The sequence below is a fragment of the Harpia harpyja genome, chromosome 1 (assembly GCF_026419915.1).
Source record: "Harpia harpyja isolate bHarHar1 chromosome 1, bHarHar1 primary haplotype, whole genome shotgun sequence".
In the NCBI taxonomy this organism is placed as follows: Eukaryota; Metazoa; Chordata; class Aves; order Accipitriformes; family Accipitridae; genus Harpia; species Harpia harpyja.
The window spans coordinates 36,214,212-36,230,662 of record NC_068940.1 but is presented as its reverse complement, the minus strand read 5'-3'; the positions used below and the strand labels follow the sequence as shown (position 1 = coordinate 36,230,662).

The following is a 16,451-nucleotide window of genomic DNA, read 5'->3' as shown; positions in this document are numbered from 1 at the left end:
AGTGAAGCCAGGATTTCTGCCTAATTTTTTTTTTTAATAAAATGCATAGGTCATTTCTAGATCATTCTGATTACCTCTAGGATTCTGCCAGACTAAATTGTGACAGTTTGCCTGCCTCCCAGGACGGTTTCTGTGAATCCCAAAAGCTTACACTTTGCATATAATAATCATATCCAATAAAAAAATAGCATGAAGTAACTTCCAAAATCCAAAGGTCAAAAATTCAGCTAACATATATTAATCTTTATTATGTAACAATGATATAATAAATAAGTTTATGAATTCATATGACCTGTACAAAAAGCCGAAAAGATATTGCACCAAGTTAGGTACCGGCTATTTGGATTTAATATTTGTTAAACATATGATCTAAAATTATATACAGTTGTGGAGTTAAGGCAAAACCAGATGATACCTTTAACACAACAGAAGGTTTGAAAAATAGACATAATTACAAACAAGGGGATCTCATCTCCAGCTAATAAAGTGGTTGTGTCTAAGGAAGGAATCCCTTAGGTTTTTAATAAAGCAGTTATTATCAATCATGTTAATTAAAACTGAAGAACAAGTGTGAGATTTCCTGCAGGGCAAAGCTGTTTTGCAAAGTTGTGCCTGAATGATCACCTTTAACCCTGGTAAGAATATTTTTCTTAATGGTTATAATCTGCTCTTCTTTTTAGAAAACAGCACATGGAAAAGAGGAATACTTTACATACCCAACTAAAATACAAGCATAACCTCTTAGCTTTATGTAAGCTAGACTTGATTGTGACCGGTGACAGAGCATAAATATATGGGTGAATCATCCAACACACTACACGCAGAGGAGAATTGAAGTCAACCACTTATCAATAATAATTACCTTTCTCAAGACAATGGAATAGATCATGTCAGTTAAGTCCCAGTGACAAAAACATGTATGACCAATATATCAATATACGGTTCTTTGGCAGCAACACACTAACTCTTGATTGAAGTCTGAGCTCAAACTCTCCTAAATTATAGACCTGGTTGCCAGTCTTTTCATAATTAAAGAAAATCCACTTCTCCCATGAATCCAATAAGTCCAGTAAATGAACTCTGAATAAATCTTGCAGGCAGCTTTAGACTGTAACATTAAGCATAGATATTTATTGTCTGCTTTAGTCTCAATCCAAATATATTGTATTTAAACACACAAAATTCTGTGAAACTTCTGAGTAGTTCAGATGGGGCCAAAATCCATAAAGAGAATCCATATTCACCCATGAAAAACCAATAAAGAAACATCAATCCCATGATGATAAAATGATCTTCATGTAACAGAGGCAATGATGAGTCCACACCTGGATGAATGTCACAGGAAAATTGACTTTACAGGGGAAAGACCAGAAAGCCAGAAAACGTAGAATACTGCCATCCACCGACCAGATTACCTTTCTCCAATTTCAGGTAAACCTTATCCTCCTTGTCTAGGTAGAGCAGGACTCCATTAGTGGCAGCTTCACGTGTGACGTCCTTGTCCCCGGCAAAAGCAGAAATGACTGGCTTTCCATTTAGCATCAAATTAACCTACAAGAGAAAAACCACTGAAAAGCTCTAATTAACAGAAAAACATCAAGAACTATCACTGACTATTAACTGCAGTGTAAGAGGTCTGCTAATGTTCAGTTTCAATCTTCATTGGGTTTGGGGTTGTTTTTTGATTGTTTGTTTTAAGCTAATACTTACATTTATTTGGAGCGTACAAGCACATTCATGTTTCATGGGCTTGACCTGCACCCGAGGGAAGTCGGTGGGACACTGTCCCCTGACTGCCATGGTCTGCCCGGGCTCAGTCAGCGAGAAAGGTAACGTGACATTGCCTTCATCTGTTGCTTGGGCACATTAAGTGTTGTAACTCTGTGGTGATACGGAACTGTGAGCTATTACCTCAATTAGTTTCACTTTGCTTACCTCATGGGTTATTTAGGCGTGCACAAGCAAAGAAAGAAGACATTTTCAAAAAACTTAGGCACCCAGAGATGCGATATGGGCACCTAATGAGATGTCAAAGGCACCGCAGTAGGCTGGGAGCTTACGCTTCATTGAGAGCAAAATAGATGTCCCTTCCATTACTGATGGTGGCTTAGTTTTAAAGTCTAGAACAGACCTTTATCTTTATGAACCACTGCACTGTGTTTTGGTACTGAATCCGTTTTTCTACAAAACACTTCTGAAAGTCAGCACATTCTCTGCTCTGAAAGCAACATCACACAGACACTCTGTAAATAAAGATAGGCAGGGGCTGGGGGAATGGACAGATCCAGGCATTTTTCATTTCCCCAATGGCAAACTATTAGCTTTCTTCTGCTTTTTCTTTTTAAGTGGCTATAATGCAGTCACAGAGGGGTGAATTATGAAATGCTTATTCATATCGAGTATGCTGGCCTTGCATATACTCCCATTAATTTTAATGGGAGTCGCCACAGAATAAATTAGTGCTCAGCATAAGTCAGGGCAGCAGAATCTGGCCCTGATTTGGGATTCGCCTATCTGGGAAATCCACTTAATCAGATGTCCCCAGGGAACCAATTTCAGCTTAATGATATTTAATGGCACTAACAGATGTTCCAGGGGCATAGTAATATCACTTATGTAGGAAGCCTTCAGGTGATTTAGTGGTGTTTAAGTCTGCAGGTGGCTGAGACTCAAGCTGGTTTGCTCCACTGCAATGGCTTTTGGTCCTCCCCCCTAATTATTACACATGCAAAAAAAAAGGGCATCAGGAGTTTACTCATTGCTTGGTTTTGGTTTATCTCATTCCTTCTGTACCATCTCTCTCGGTCAGGTTCCCATGCAGATCATCTTACAGCTATTTTAATCACAGGAGAAGACACGTCACAGGTTTGCTGCAGATGATGGTCTCATGTTAACTATGACAAAATGGAGCCAACCAAACCCATCCATCCCTTTAGAAACTCTTGATCTCTGAAAGATTTCAGGCTATGATGTCACTTGTTGTAACATTCCTTGTTACGAGCTCCAAACTCCCAGGTTTGAGTACCTGGTATGTGAAACGCCAAAGTCTGCCCTGGGCTTCCAGAATGCAAGTCTTGATATCTTTCTTGGCAATATGTATTTTAAACTTAATGAAGCTGGCTGACACAGTTATTCTAGGCCATTTCAACCTTCAGCTTTTGAAAGAGTGAAAGGAACAAAATTTGAGCATATTAAATAGCTTATAAGCTCATTATAGAGAATTTCATGAGGTCAGTATTTCATCTAAGATTTTTGTCATTGACCTGAATGGAACCATGATTTCCTGTTGCAAACTGAAGGTGAATTTCACCAGGGATGTGAATGTGTCTCGCACCAGCTTTCTTTGCCATCTCTACCATTTACCCTTTTCTCAGGAGCTTTACCGGCAACCCAAAGCCAGAGCTGCCACAAAGAAATGGCTGATCAGTCCTGCAGAAATCTGTCTCGTCTCAGCCTTGTACACTGAAAACCATATTCAGGAGCAAGACAGATCAGGGGAAAAGCACCAGATACTTCTATGAATCTAGTGGTCTCAAGGGTGGAAACGAGGGAAGCCACAGATGTTATTCCAGATCTAGAAAGCCGGTATGTATGTCACCGAAATTGGATGACCTGGCATGAAGATTAAGGAATGTGCTTTAAGGAATTTACTGTTGGCTCAGCAAGGGGATGTTCAGGAACTTAGAGGCTTTTCCTCTAAGATAATACATACTTGTGTTTAATTAGGTGGTTCAGCTGCTATTAAGCTACAGAAGAAAGTGTAAATTGCTCCTTTTTTTTTTTAATATATGACACTTCTTTTATGTATTATGTGGTGGAAAAAAAAAGTTTAAACTGCTACAAAGCTTCCCTAGAAGACGTCCCTGTAGAGGTCTAACATTTTGGTGTAGTATAGAACAAGCAGACCACCTTAACTAACCTTGGTCCACAGCAGACTGGTGTTACAAACAGATACCTGGCATCACGAGCTGTCAGCCAGGTCACAAAATGTTACAAAAATCATCAAATCTGATACATATCCCCAGAATTCCTGTGTTCAAGACAGTGAGTTTAATCTGCAGCAATATATGACTCTTCGATAGTATTTATACAATTAAGTGAAATTTAGAGCTCTGTTTTATTCTTGGATGATTCATTCTACTTAATACTTTATATCACCCCAGATATTCAGTTCCTATGGTATAGAAGGGAAGCTACGGCAAAGTATCTGAGGTGAGGATCCTGCTTTACTACAGCTGTTCAGTTTAAATGTATTCACTCTACTGCTAGGAACTCTACACCACAGGTTGCTTTAAACTAATCTATTTTTCCTTCAAAGTGTGTTAAATACTCTTGTGTTTAGTCAAGTTCCTATTCTAAATAAACAATTTCAGTAAAAGATTTTATAATCATACTTGATCAACGTACCTGAATTGTTTGACTCTGATAGACTTTAATTACGTGAAAACTGAAACTGTAAATTCCTTTTCTTGGTGCTACAAAGACAGACTCCAACGTGAAAAAATTGCCCACATTTACTAGGATCTACAAACAAAAAATATAACATGGGAATTAGTACAGGTGTTCAGTGCTAAAAAAAAAATACAGACTATTAACTTTAGAAACCATTCACCCATGGAAATCTTTTCGTCTAAATCTATGCTGTTTTATTCATTGTTCTCTCAATTAAGTTGGAATATTACTCATAAAAATGGATATTTAGTTATATTTATAGTACAACTTTAATATAAATATAAAACTAGGGTGGAGAAGAGTTCTTACTTTGCTACTATATCATACCTTCAAGACCTTTCTTCTATACATGTTTCGAGGAGATTAAGAAAAGGCATTTTTGTTCATCATTCCCCCAAAATGACATCAAAGCACTAATTTGGGGAGTGGCGTACTGGTTTTGGCTAAAAAGCAACGGTCAAGTCAACACCGTTTTCCTGGATGTATCAAGCTGTGAGGAAGGATGTACACGAATGATGTAATTCATTCACCAGTTTATAGTCAGACTGAGTTACTGAAATACCTGGCATATCTCAGCAAAAACTGGCTGTGAGCCGTTGCTGCTTTATTTGTTTTTGTAAGCACTAATAATAATTTGGGTTTGATTAAACAGAGACAAGTAGCAGAGGGGAACGTATTAAGTGAGTGCATCGTCCATATGCTAAATATCTTCTTTAATGACTACGTTTTTCTTTCTTTCCACTTAGTTATGCTTTATTTTTAATCGATATTTTCAGGCTCATTTATGCCAGACACAGCCCTAGAAAGCCACAAGGAATCTCCACGAACTTAGGGTGATTTAGCCTACTACCACAAAGCTACGTGACATATCTGGCTTCAGCTGTCACAACAACTTACTCTTCATTATGATATGATATAAGCGGCAAAATAACTGTCCGTCTCAATTACTTTGGACTTGCCCTAGGACAGGAGCTGGTATATGACATGTGTGCTGCTGGCACCTGTACGTTAGCGCTAGTGGCTGAGACGAGAGGGGCTGTACTCTGAGCCTGTGACTGTTACAGAAAAGTTAAATTCTTTTTCCTCCGCAGTCGTTCTTCTCTCCCCGCTCAAAGGCTGCGCGACCCGTCTACAAATCTACGTAGGCTGCTTGCACTTGAGAAAACCCTACCCCCAAGCCTACCGGGGCCGTGTCCTCGCCCGCAGCCCAGCGCGGCTTGCCTCTCGGATGCTCGCCCAGCCCCGGGGACCGGCGTCGCCGGGCTGGGGCTCCCGCTTCACCCCCGTAACTTACTTGGACCTAACCCTCGCGGAGCCGGAGCTTGCGGGGCCCGCGGAGCTGCGCGGAGGGGCCGGCAGCGCACGACCCCCGCGACTCCGCACCGCTCCCCCCCCACGCCGCCGGCCCCGGCCCCCCGGGGGGGCGGGCAAGTGGGAAACTCCTGCGGGGAGTGAGATGCTCTCCGCGGGGGGCGGCCGGCCCCGGCTCCCCCCGAGCCTCCAGCCGCGACCCGCCCAGCCCCTCCGTTTCTCCAGCTTTGGGGGCGCGGGGGCTCCCCGCAGGCAGCCGCCCCCTGCACCCCGACTTTTTGCCGGAATTAAGGAAATGCGGGGAGGGGGGGGCGCCTGGAGAGCGGGAGGCGGCGGCGGCGGCACCTGTTGATCGCGCCCGGCCGCGTCCCGGCGTGGGCGGGGGGGGGGGGGGCCAAGGGTACCCCGGTCCCGCGGGGATCCCCCCCACCCCCCCCCGGCCCCGCCGCTTTACCTGGTCGAAGTAGATGATGCGCGTCTTGTTGCTCATCTCGGAGGGCTCGTGGTTGGTGCTCCTCACGGCCGAGAAGGCGACCTTGGAGTTGGCCGCCCGCACGGAGATGCCCAGCGGGGAGGAGGACGAACCCTTGGCGTCGGTGGCCGGGTTGGAGTCGCAGACCACCAGGCACTTGCCCTCCAGGACGATGGGCTCCGTGTCGTTCTGCGCCCGCGCCGCGGGGCCGCCCAGCGCCAGGGCCAGCAGGACGGCGGGCAGCAGCCGCCAGCCCATGGTCGGCACCCGCGGCCGCCCGCGCCGCCGCTCCGCGCCCCGCTCCGGCCACCGCGCCGCGCACCAGCGGCAGCGGGCACCGCCGGCAGCAGCGGCAGCCGCTGCCCCCCCCCGCGCACACCCGCGCACACGCCCGCACCCGCGCACACACACCCGCGCACCCGCGCCGACACGCACAGCCGCGCGGGCGCACCCGCACCTCCCGGCAACGCCGCGCCGAAAGTCTTCTTTCCTCCGGCTTCTTCCCTCTGTCTCTTTTTTTCCTCTCCTTCTTCTCTTCTCCTCCTTCTCCTCCTCCCGCCCCGCCACCACTTTGCGCCTTTTTATTTTTTCTTGCTTGCTTTCCCCGGGTCCTTCCGCGAGCTCTTTAAAACGCGCCGCAAAAAGCTGCCGAACAAAATAAACACTTCCCGGTGCCCCTTTTTCTCCCCTCTCTCCACATCAAAAAAGAGAGTGAGAAGGAGTGGGGGGAAAAAAAGCTCTCAGGTGAATTACTGATGAGAGAGAGGAGAAGAGAGAGGTCACGAAGAAATAAAACCATTTGACGTTGCCGTGATCGCCGCTGCTGGGTCCCTCTCCCCTTCGAGCTGGAGATCCAGGATGCGCTGGGCGGTGGAGCGCAGAGGTGGTAGCTTACCCCAAAGCTGCCAGATCCCGTGTCTGATATCACTGCCGGGGTGCTGCAGCCTCCACTTCTCTCTCTCTCTCTCTTCTCTCTCCCCCCTCCTCTCTGCCACAACCCCCACTAAAGGGCGATGTCATAACAAACCTGCCCAGCTCTCACCTGGCTGGGCAGACACGATGCTTCATTGCTGGAGACCCTCCTCTTGGAATTGCCCCTTACGCAGGCACGCACGCTTGGCTTCCCAGGCAACTTTGTAAGCAGCTACGAAGCCAAAGGGAAAGCGACAAAAAAACATTGCAACGTCCCCTGTTTTGAAAAGGAGGAGGGGGAAAGAACTGCAGCCTGGTTGAAAGGCAGCATCTAAACCTGGGGGAGTCTCCCAAGGCACAGACCTCCTGGGCAGGTATTTGCAGCTTGCATTTGGGCATGACCCCCCGACCCCGCGCACGCTGCCGTTGATTCCCCGTTACGCAGCCAGGAGGGAAGCAGCCCTCCTCAAAGCCAGTCACTCAAGACGTTTAGATCAGTGATAGGACTTTACTGACTGCTCTTTGAGGATTAATGTTGCCCTGTACCACCTCACGGTGCTGCCAAACGGCAGCTTCTGGTAATGTTTTGATTAGACACCTCCATCTAGTATTAGCTTCTTTTTTTGATGTGTGTTGAAAGGATTGGAAGACTGAGCAGGTACCTTAGCTTAGTACTCCCACGTATTTCAAGATTATTAACACCGTGACCGGTTTGGTGATGCTGATGGCTTCTAGAGAAGGTCTTTCCTGCATCACCTGATCCCATTTGAAAGAGTCTCATGGTGAAACCTAAACCCTCTTCAGGGACTGGCAGAAGTGACACAGCGCTCCTGGAAGCTCAATTGGCTAAACAGATTTCCATCCAAACCAACAACAAAGTGCCAATAGTTCGTAAGAAACTGAGCGTATGATTTTTAGATAGATACCTTTCAATACAACAGATTTTTTGTGCCTGTAACAGTTTTGCAACAGCTATGTCCCATGTCAGCCATTAACCACCAGCAGCCTTCATTCACTTCTTGCCCAGAAGCATCTCTATCTGCATGCAGCTTTTCTACCTTCCAAACCCAGCTGGGAAAGGTACTGATCTGGTTTGGGGCTCTGAATGCCAGCACAACTTGCTGCCTCCCATTCTGTAGAGGAAGAGGCTCGGGATACAGACAGCTCACACAGCACCTCGGCCCTGTGCGTTAACAAATGCTGACCATAAATCTGGACACTAACAGACGAAAAAAATTAAAGAAGCAACAGAAAACTAAGAAGAGGAATAAAAAGCACCGAAAGCCACTCTCTACTGAACACCAAGGCTTTCTGCAAGCAAATATGAGCTGGGACTGTTTTTCAGTTGATGTGGAGAACTGAGGGTGAAGCGTTAAGTCTGCAGAACTCAGCAAAGTCTTTGAGAAGCCATAAAGCAGCCAAAAGTCCTCTTAGCTAGCCACAAATACAGCACTCTCTAAAATTCAGGAAGCCAGACTCAAAGTTTAAGGAATCCCATTGGTCAGACAAGAGGTAAAAAGAAATTTTACTGTTTTCTAGGAATGCATCCTCTTATTCAGTGACACCAACAAAGATGGATAGAAGAGTCAAGCCGAGAAGTACCACTTGCTGTAAATAAGGAAAGGAAACAAGAAAAAAAGCAAATACTTGCAGCACAACTTTGCCCCTTTTCTAGAAATTGGATCTGCAGATTAAAAGATTTATGCCAATGCGTAGGAACACCTGTCTGGAGGACTCTTACAAAACAAAGCTGTATGAAAACAGGAAAAGATTTTGTGCCGCAATATTTTGTAAATAAATACAAAAGTGCTTAAAAACTCTTCTGTATCTCGTGCTGCTCAGTAGCCTTTTAACACTGCACAAATAACAGCAAATATAACATGTACATAAATTTAGATTGAGATTTGAAACCACTGACAATTTTGAAAGATCAATCATTTGTCAGAGATTGAAAACTTTATAATAATTTCAAACAAGCTGTTTTAATTTATTTTGTTGTGGACAATGACATCAACTGCCTCTATAGTGGGGAAAAAATGGAAGAAACCAAGCAAATAGCCAAAACTCAGGTGAACAAACTGTAAAAAAGGAAAAGTAACATCAAAACCCCAACTGATCAGAAAGACCAGGTAGAAGCTGAATCAGATTTTTCAAAAGTTGACTTTCCTATTTCCTTGCCTGCAGGTGCAGGCACCTGCTAAGTCTGGCCTGGCAGCACCATCTTCCCATTCCACTTCTCTCACTTGAATGGCTAAGAGCCTGTTTTGCACAGAGCAGACGCAGAAGTGCAGACAAAGTCAAGATGAGAAGCACCTCTCACCCCTGTGCTTTTCTCCCAGAGTTTTGCATACATTTCTGTGCATGCAGGTTACTTTAGCTGCGTGAACAAATTAGTAAGTACGCAGCTAACCAATTACAGCCATTTGTGAACACAGCTACATAATCTCAGAGCTCAGTTGTGATAAAGTTAAATGCAAATTAGGAACAAATTTACACACACATTTTGCATGCAGTTATAGACCTTCTTTTGAGATCACAGTCTGCAAAAGCTAAGCGCTCCTCATCTCATACAATCTATTCTGGAAAAATCAGAAAATATAACAAAAATTCTCTTAAAACTACCTGTCTGTCTGCACAGATAATGTGCGACATACATTAATGATTAACATCATACTTCTCATCACCTACAAAAGGAGACTAAAGTGGAATCTCTCCTGCAGCACGGATTACATTTTCAGAAATGTCAACAATTTCCAAAAATGTTTTGGCAGATGGCATCAAATTTTGACATCAGTGGTATTGTAATCTGAAGGAAGTCCAATTAAAAGAGGCTGCTAATAAAGACAACATGAAGAAGGGAGCAGATTCTGCCCCTGTATTTTGCCAGCATTTATGCTGGGCACATGCTCATAGGTGGTTCTGGTCTGAAACTCCTATTGTATTTGAAAGGCCTTTTGAATTGCGGTGTTGGAGAGAGGAAGATCTCACACACTAGGGCTCCTATTCCTGTCTTGGTGCCTTTGACTTAGGACATTTTTTCTTATTTACAAAAGGGCATGGACGAACCCTTTTCATCATTTCATCATTTTCTTTTCCACATGTAAAACATATTCTGGAGTACTACTGGCTCTGATGTGTTTCTGGCTTGATTACAGCTCAGTAAAATTAGCAGCTTTTCTGGAGTTGAAGGAAGGGGACTGAGCAGAGGCTGTACAGCGGCGCTGGCCCTTGTCTGCAGCAGCTGGTACACAGCGGAGGACAGCGGCGTTCCCTCCCTTGTGGAAACCAGCAGCAGCTCAATCAGAAATTTTACTCCATGCTTGGAACTGGAAGGCACAATGTTTCAGTAAAGGATTCTTTTCCCCAAAGGGTAACCAGTATTGAGATTTCAGATGACATTTATTAACAATATGAATTCAAGAGATTAATAAGACTATTAAAACTTTTCCCTAGCAATAAGCCATTTGCAGGATGAAGAGAAGGCAGCAGAATAACGGGATGAGCAAAATTCGACACAGCGATCACAGTTTAACAGCCAAGTCCTACAAGCACAGAGGAAACCCTAATAAATTTCCTCTGCTCTGGGAAAATGAAAGCAAAATAGACACTATCAGGGAAAGTGTATTTTGGGGGAAAATTGCTGAACAGAAAGTACAAACTGAATTCTTCCTGGAAGTAAAATTAATATAACCTACAATAAAGTTAGCATTCTCAGACATCCGAAAGTAAAGCATCAAACTCAATGATGGTGTAAATAAAGTCTCTTTTCACTGCTCAGACATGGCACCAAATCACAATTCAGAGAGTGATGGTGGCAGTTAAAACAAATTCTTGGAGGCGACAGATCAAGCCCTTAAATGGAGACCAGAGCCTGCTATCAATAATTTCCAAGTGGATAACTGGGCTGTCGTGGCTGATCCCGCAGCCAGCTGCAGGAAGGAGTCAGGACCTGGTCTGGGCCAGAGGCAACCCACACAGGGACCAGTGTGGAGCCGCTGGCACGGCCATGAACTTTGCTCACATGATGCTCCCAGAGAGGTTGGATCTATAAACAATATACATAATCCAGCCTCAAATCCACGCCTAAGTGAACAGACTGAAAAGGCCCCGTCACCAAAATACCTGAACCATATCATGAAATACCTCCTCCTTTTTTTCCCACCCACGCAGCGGGAAGAGAGCTTAAAGGTTATTAGTAAGAGTGCTTGTTTGGGTGGTTGGGCTGGGTTTTAATTGCTGAACAAAATGAAGGAAGTTTGCTGCGGATGTTGTGGGAAAGTCGAGTTGAAAAGCGAAGTTTGCATTTAATTCATAAGCAGCAAGGTTAATGATTGTTCTTATTTTATCTGACAAAGAATTTCTTAGTATTGATCCAGTTCCCTCTCACAGGGAGTTTTTTTTCCTTCCTTTGAAAGAAAAATGAGTAAAATAAATAGCAACAATGCTCAAGAATGGAAATTCAGTTAGATTAAGCTCACGGTTTCTTTTCCTTTCTGGACACATACTGTGGAAACCTAAAACTGTCACCAGTTGGAAGTATTTTGCACTTTCACAGGGAACTTTCTGCACTGAGGCAGGCATGCTAGGCATCTTTCTGACAAAGGGAAGAGCCACAGGGAGAATAAGGAGAAACACCATGTTTACATTTACATTTTCTTTTACCTCTGGGCTTGTAAACCTGCATTAAATACAATTTCTGTATCAATATTGCATGATATCTTTCAAATCTCTCTGGAAAAAAATATCTTGATTTGTATAATTAGTCATTTGCCTTACAAAAGGGAGCAATAATCTGCCTCAGACTTCCTCCCCTGCTTCTAAGCGTCTTGCTTGTGTCTAGAGGCCTTATGAATTCTACCAACCCCTCGGTAATGGGAGCCCTCCTTCCTCTCCTCTTCTTTTTTCTTTATCCTAATTATATTTCCCTTCTGTCAAGCTGAGCTTTCTGTTTGCTGAATGTGTAACACAGTTTTGTAGTGAGCTGGTTGAGCACCCATCAGCCTCCTCCTAGGATTAAACCCCCAGCGCCGGTGCTGCTCTACTTGGCTTTTTGCTGAACTCATCATAATGAGGACACGCGAGGTGAACCGGCGCGGGAGCGGCGGACGAGAGGGGGGCAGAAAGGCTGGATTCAAAGGCAGAATACTGATGACGATTCAAACCTGTGTTTATGGAGCTCCGTGGTCAGACTTTTTACTGTCTTTTGACATTCTTTCAGGCTAAATATTGTATTTCCTGAGTTGGCTGTCGTCTCCATCTGGCTGTTGGCTCCCGTACAGACTAACTTGTCTTTTAGACAGCTGGCCCTGTGGCTCTCAGCTAGTTACACAGTTTGTTGGCTGAATCCAAAACGAATTCACCTGGCTAATGAGCTTAATGGTTGTTAAGAAGATTCCGTAAATATTTTATAAAGTAAATTTCACTTCATTTATTTAGGCATAAAATGTAAAGAGATCCTATAGGAATGTAATAAAATCTTCAGCCATATATATGCACATGGTTGGAATGACTAAAATGAACAAAAGGCTTTGGTATTTAATTTGGACAGATGCAGAATCAAGCCTAGATTTTCCCTGCTTTATTTTAACCTAAAAGACAACCTTGCTTGGCTTTTTAAGTAGGCTTTTTCTGTATGTTTGCCTACTTTAATGTACCTTTCTTCATGCCATTCCATCTTCAAATATTTTTTTCAAACTTTCCGAAGTAGCAGAACAGAGAAACCAGTGAAAAACAATTGTCTGTTGGGCCTCTTTAACTTCCCTGACACTCTGCTATAATAAATTTGTGTTTTGATGGCCATCTTAGGAAACGGAATTTTAAAATTCTGTGTGAATTTTAGAGGTGATTAAGAAAATGAGGTCAGCAGGATGTCTGCATGTGTGTAAAGGTAAAACTGTTCAGATATGCTGACAGCGTTGGCATTTGAGGTCTTTATTCAGCATTTCTTAGGCAGCCAAACCTTCTTTTTGGCCAATACTGCAAACCTGAGCACACTTCAGGCCCAAGCAAAAAGTGCAAATCAGGGTTTGAAATGCTCACAGCCAGATTCTGCGACTCCTTACAGCAGCGTGTTTCTGCAGTTACTCTTTGATGGACGTCTGGAAATATTCCACAGTTACACTGTTTCACTAAGTCCAATAGACTTAGTCTGGATTTACATCAGTGTAAAACTGAGAGCAAAATTTGACCCTGTAGGTTCTTTTTACTCCTTCCTAGATCCTAGGTAGGAGTCAATTGTTTGCAACATGAATAGGCCAGTAAATTTCATCATTAATCTTGGCTGGGCTATCCACAAATAGTTTAATGTTTCTTGTGTTTATATTTATTCAAAATATTTTCAGTAAATCTCTTTCTAATTTACATGTTTAACCCTCTTGTAAAAACAGGCCTTTGGTGGACTATGACCATAAAATCAACTTACATACATTAACTGCCTTTATAGGAGGTACTTGCAGCTATGTAACTTGTTATGAAGTAAAATTTAATTCTTGTTTTACTATTGCATTTCAGTTCATGCCTAGAAAAAGAAAAACAACTCTTTTTTCTGTGTTTTCAACTAATTTACCTGATACATTTGTGCAATTTTATGAAATAAATAGTTTTGCAAAGCGCTGCGCTGACCTATGCAATGGTCTTAGATTCTTCAATTGCATTTTAATGAGGCAAGAAGTGTGATTTTTGCCCAAATGGAATAAAATCAGATGATACGGTCAGAAAACCAGAAAAATAGCCTCGCAGGAAAATCTTTCCCTTTTAGCAGGAGGGAAGGGGGAGGAACAGGGTTTGTTACTTGCTCTGAGCTTCAGAGCCTGTTTCACTGAGCAAGGCGGTTACAGTGAACTCAGGATGGAGCTTGCAAAGGCTTCGGCAATCTGCTGGCAGTCAATTTAGCTTAAAGAGGTGAATAAATTTTGTGGATATAGTTTGCTAATTTGGTCTCAAGGAAACCACAGAAAAATTAGATCCTGAAGTGGTGTAATTTTGACATCAGTTGAGGTACACAGATTATCTCCCCTCAGGAGAATTTGTCCCAGATAAATTTCTCACTGAGTGGTTTTCATAGCAAGGGCCAATGAAAAACTAAAAATAACATTGCTGAGGGAATAATTTGCATTAAATAAGTGTCTGAGATAGTGAATTAAGAGACTGTCCGTTTGCTGTATTCCTTGTTTGATATTTAAAAGGAGTGCATTGACTGGAAGACTTGTGGTGATATTCAGGAAGGAAGCCACAGGGAATGGCTTCACATTAGGATTTTTAGTGTCATCTATTGAGATGTGCCAACAGAAGAACAAAACTGATTTTTTATGTATCGTAGGTTTCACTTTTTAAGTTACCAACTTTCATTGCATCCATTTGCTGCTCAGACTGTTTTCCCAAAAGCATACATCTTTTCGAACCAATGTGTAATTTTCTCGACTTAATATTTTGGTTAATAGATCATTTGGACAGCAAATATTATAATCTCAATATATATTTTCTTCTACAAATTGTGGGGCTAACTTAGGGAGTGCATGTAATTTATATAAGTTAAATCTGCAAAATATTTAACATCAAGTGCCTATTCAGTTCTAATATTTGCAGTTCACAACTGGTAGTGGGTTAGAAAATGAGCAAATGAGTCCTTCAATCAGAGAAAGGAAATAATACTGTGTAACTTACCCAACTATTCAGGCAGCTTGAATAGTAAGTCTTTTACTGTACCTGTGTCTCTTGGTTGCCTGCTTAAGGATTCGGGACCAAATTTCACTTTCTCTTGTATTTGTACCATTACCTAAAGTGGTCTGGAAGTAAAGCTTAATAGACAATTTTAGAAGAAAGGATGCTTGGCTTTGTTTTTTTAATTTCTCTCCAACATCTCTAGTTGGTGTAATAATTTTCAGCTATAAGCTAGCAACATATTTAGAGAGAAACATAAAGTATGAGTAGCCTAACATTTGTAGCAGGTGGGAATTGATTAATCCGGTTAAATACTGTGATGAGTTCTAATCAAAGCAAAACAATGCAAGACTTTCTTGCAGGGTTTACTTGCCTGCAGCAAGCCTAACTAATGCTTCTCCTGCATCTCTCTAAATGGAATGCTAACAGAAAAGCATTTTTCTCCTTGGTCAGGTATTTAAAACATAGTTTAAATGATTTCACATTTGAGCTTTCTGTTTGTGTGTCCCTATAAATGTTTAAAACTGCTGTTGTCACAGAAATTTTGTGGCAAGAAAAACAGTGGGGATTACAATGTTTTGCTTTGTTCTTTTTGTTTGTTTTGGTTTTTGCAAGAGACGGCCATACATAAACAGTGTTGATAGTAGACTCCTCCAAATACGCCTGTTGAAGTATCATTTATGGATAAGGACAAAAAATCCCCAAACCCTGAAGTTTTAATGAAATATTAAGATCATGTTAGATACATCCTTATTTTCTAGCACTCTCAAACCTCTGTAAAGCTTGACACCACATTTCCAGTGCTCCTTTGTGCTGTGCATACATCACTACTGCAATACAGAAGCATTAAATTAATTTTTCCATCTTCCATCCTTCCATCTTTTCTTAATCCGAAAATTGTGCCAGCAGCATGAAGGGTAAAACACATCCCCTATGTGTCCTGCAAGACCTGTCCATTAATCCAAAAAGTAAATTCTCACAATTGCTCATGAGTAGCACTTTTCCCTATTATTTGTAAGTGTATACGATACTTTACAAACCATGCCCACAAAAAAGTATCCTGGAAACCACACATTTACCATCGAGGGCCAAACAAGACAATACCATTGAAGATGATCAGCCAGTGCATGGGAAGCACACAGCACTGCAAGAGCTGGGTTAGAAGTCCTCCTTCAGTTCCCCTCTAAACTTTCTAAGGAAAGCAAATTCATCCCAGAGGACCCCAACATTGTGTAATTAACCATATGTAATCTAGAATTCCTTATAGATGAACTGCAGCCACCTCTGGGATGGAAAAAGATCAAGTCTTTTAAAAGCATTTTTCCATTAAGTTTGAATAATTTCCTGGACGTGTCACTGAGTAATTTTTAATAAGATCTTTCTGATTCTGCCCAAGCAAAGCTGTCAAGAACAATAAATATCTATTATCTATCTTCATGGTAGTGAATGCTTTAAAAAGATGCAGGGACAAAAACAATACATATATTTCACAGCTAAGGAATCAAGTCCACTGAACCCACCAATTTCTCTCCCTTGGCTGGTAGGTGTCTTTCCCAAGTGATAATCTGTTTTCATTTTTTTAACCCACTTTCATAAGGAAATGAGGCTCCTGAGCTCACATTCTGTCTTTCTTTTGGTCCTCAGC

The 16,451-nt window shown here is 42.5% G+C and overlaps 1 protein-coding gene across 2 annotated transcripts; it reads right to left on the bottom strand.

Moving 5' to 3' along the window:
• Positions 1-222: 222 nt before the first annotated feature.
• Positions 223-6,623, bottom strand: CBLN4 (cerebellin 4 precursor). 2 transcript variants are annotated; one of them, XM_052785841.1, is made up of 4 exons: positions 6,218-6,623; positions 4,408-4,524; positions 1,416-1,551; positions 223-1,325 (listed from the first exon to the last, which is right to left on the bottom strand). In XM_052785841.1, the coding sequence occupies exons 1-4, from the start codon at positions 6,491-6,493 to the stop codon at positions 1,117-1,119; spliced, it is 738 nt and encodes a 245-aa protein (XP_052641801.1). In that variant the 5' UTR covers positions 6,494-6,623; the 3' UTR covers positions 223-1,116. The 2 variants fall into 2 exon arrangements, with proteins under 2 accessions (XP_052641801.1, XP_052641869.1); XM_052785909.1 differs by having other exon boundaries at positions 1,209-1,551.
• Positions 6,624-16,451: the final 9,828 nt, after the last annotated feature.

Bases quoted from the DNA above. Each gene is read 5' to 3' on its own strand.
- CBLN4 (XM_052785841.1), bottom strand. From the start codon at position 6,493: ATGGGCTGGCGGCTGCTGCCCGCCGTCCTGCTGGCCCTGGCGCTGGGC. The intron at 1,552-4,407 runs GTACGTTGATCA...TTTCTCTTGTAG, and splicing joins ATCAGAGTCAAACAATTCAG to GTTAATTTGATGCTAAATGG. The intron at 1,326-1,415 runs GTAATCTGGTCG...ACATTCATCCAG, and splicing joins TTACCTGAAATTGGAGAAAG to GTGTGGACTCATCATTGCCT.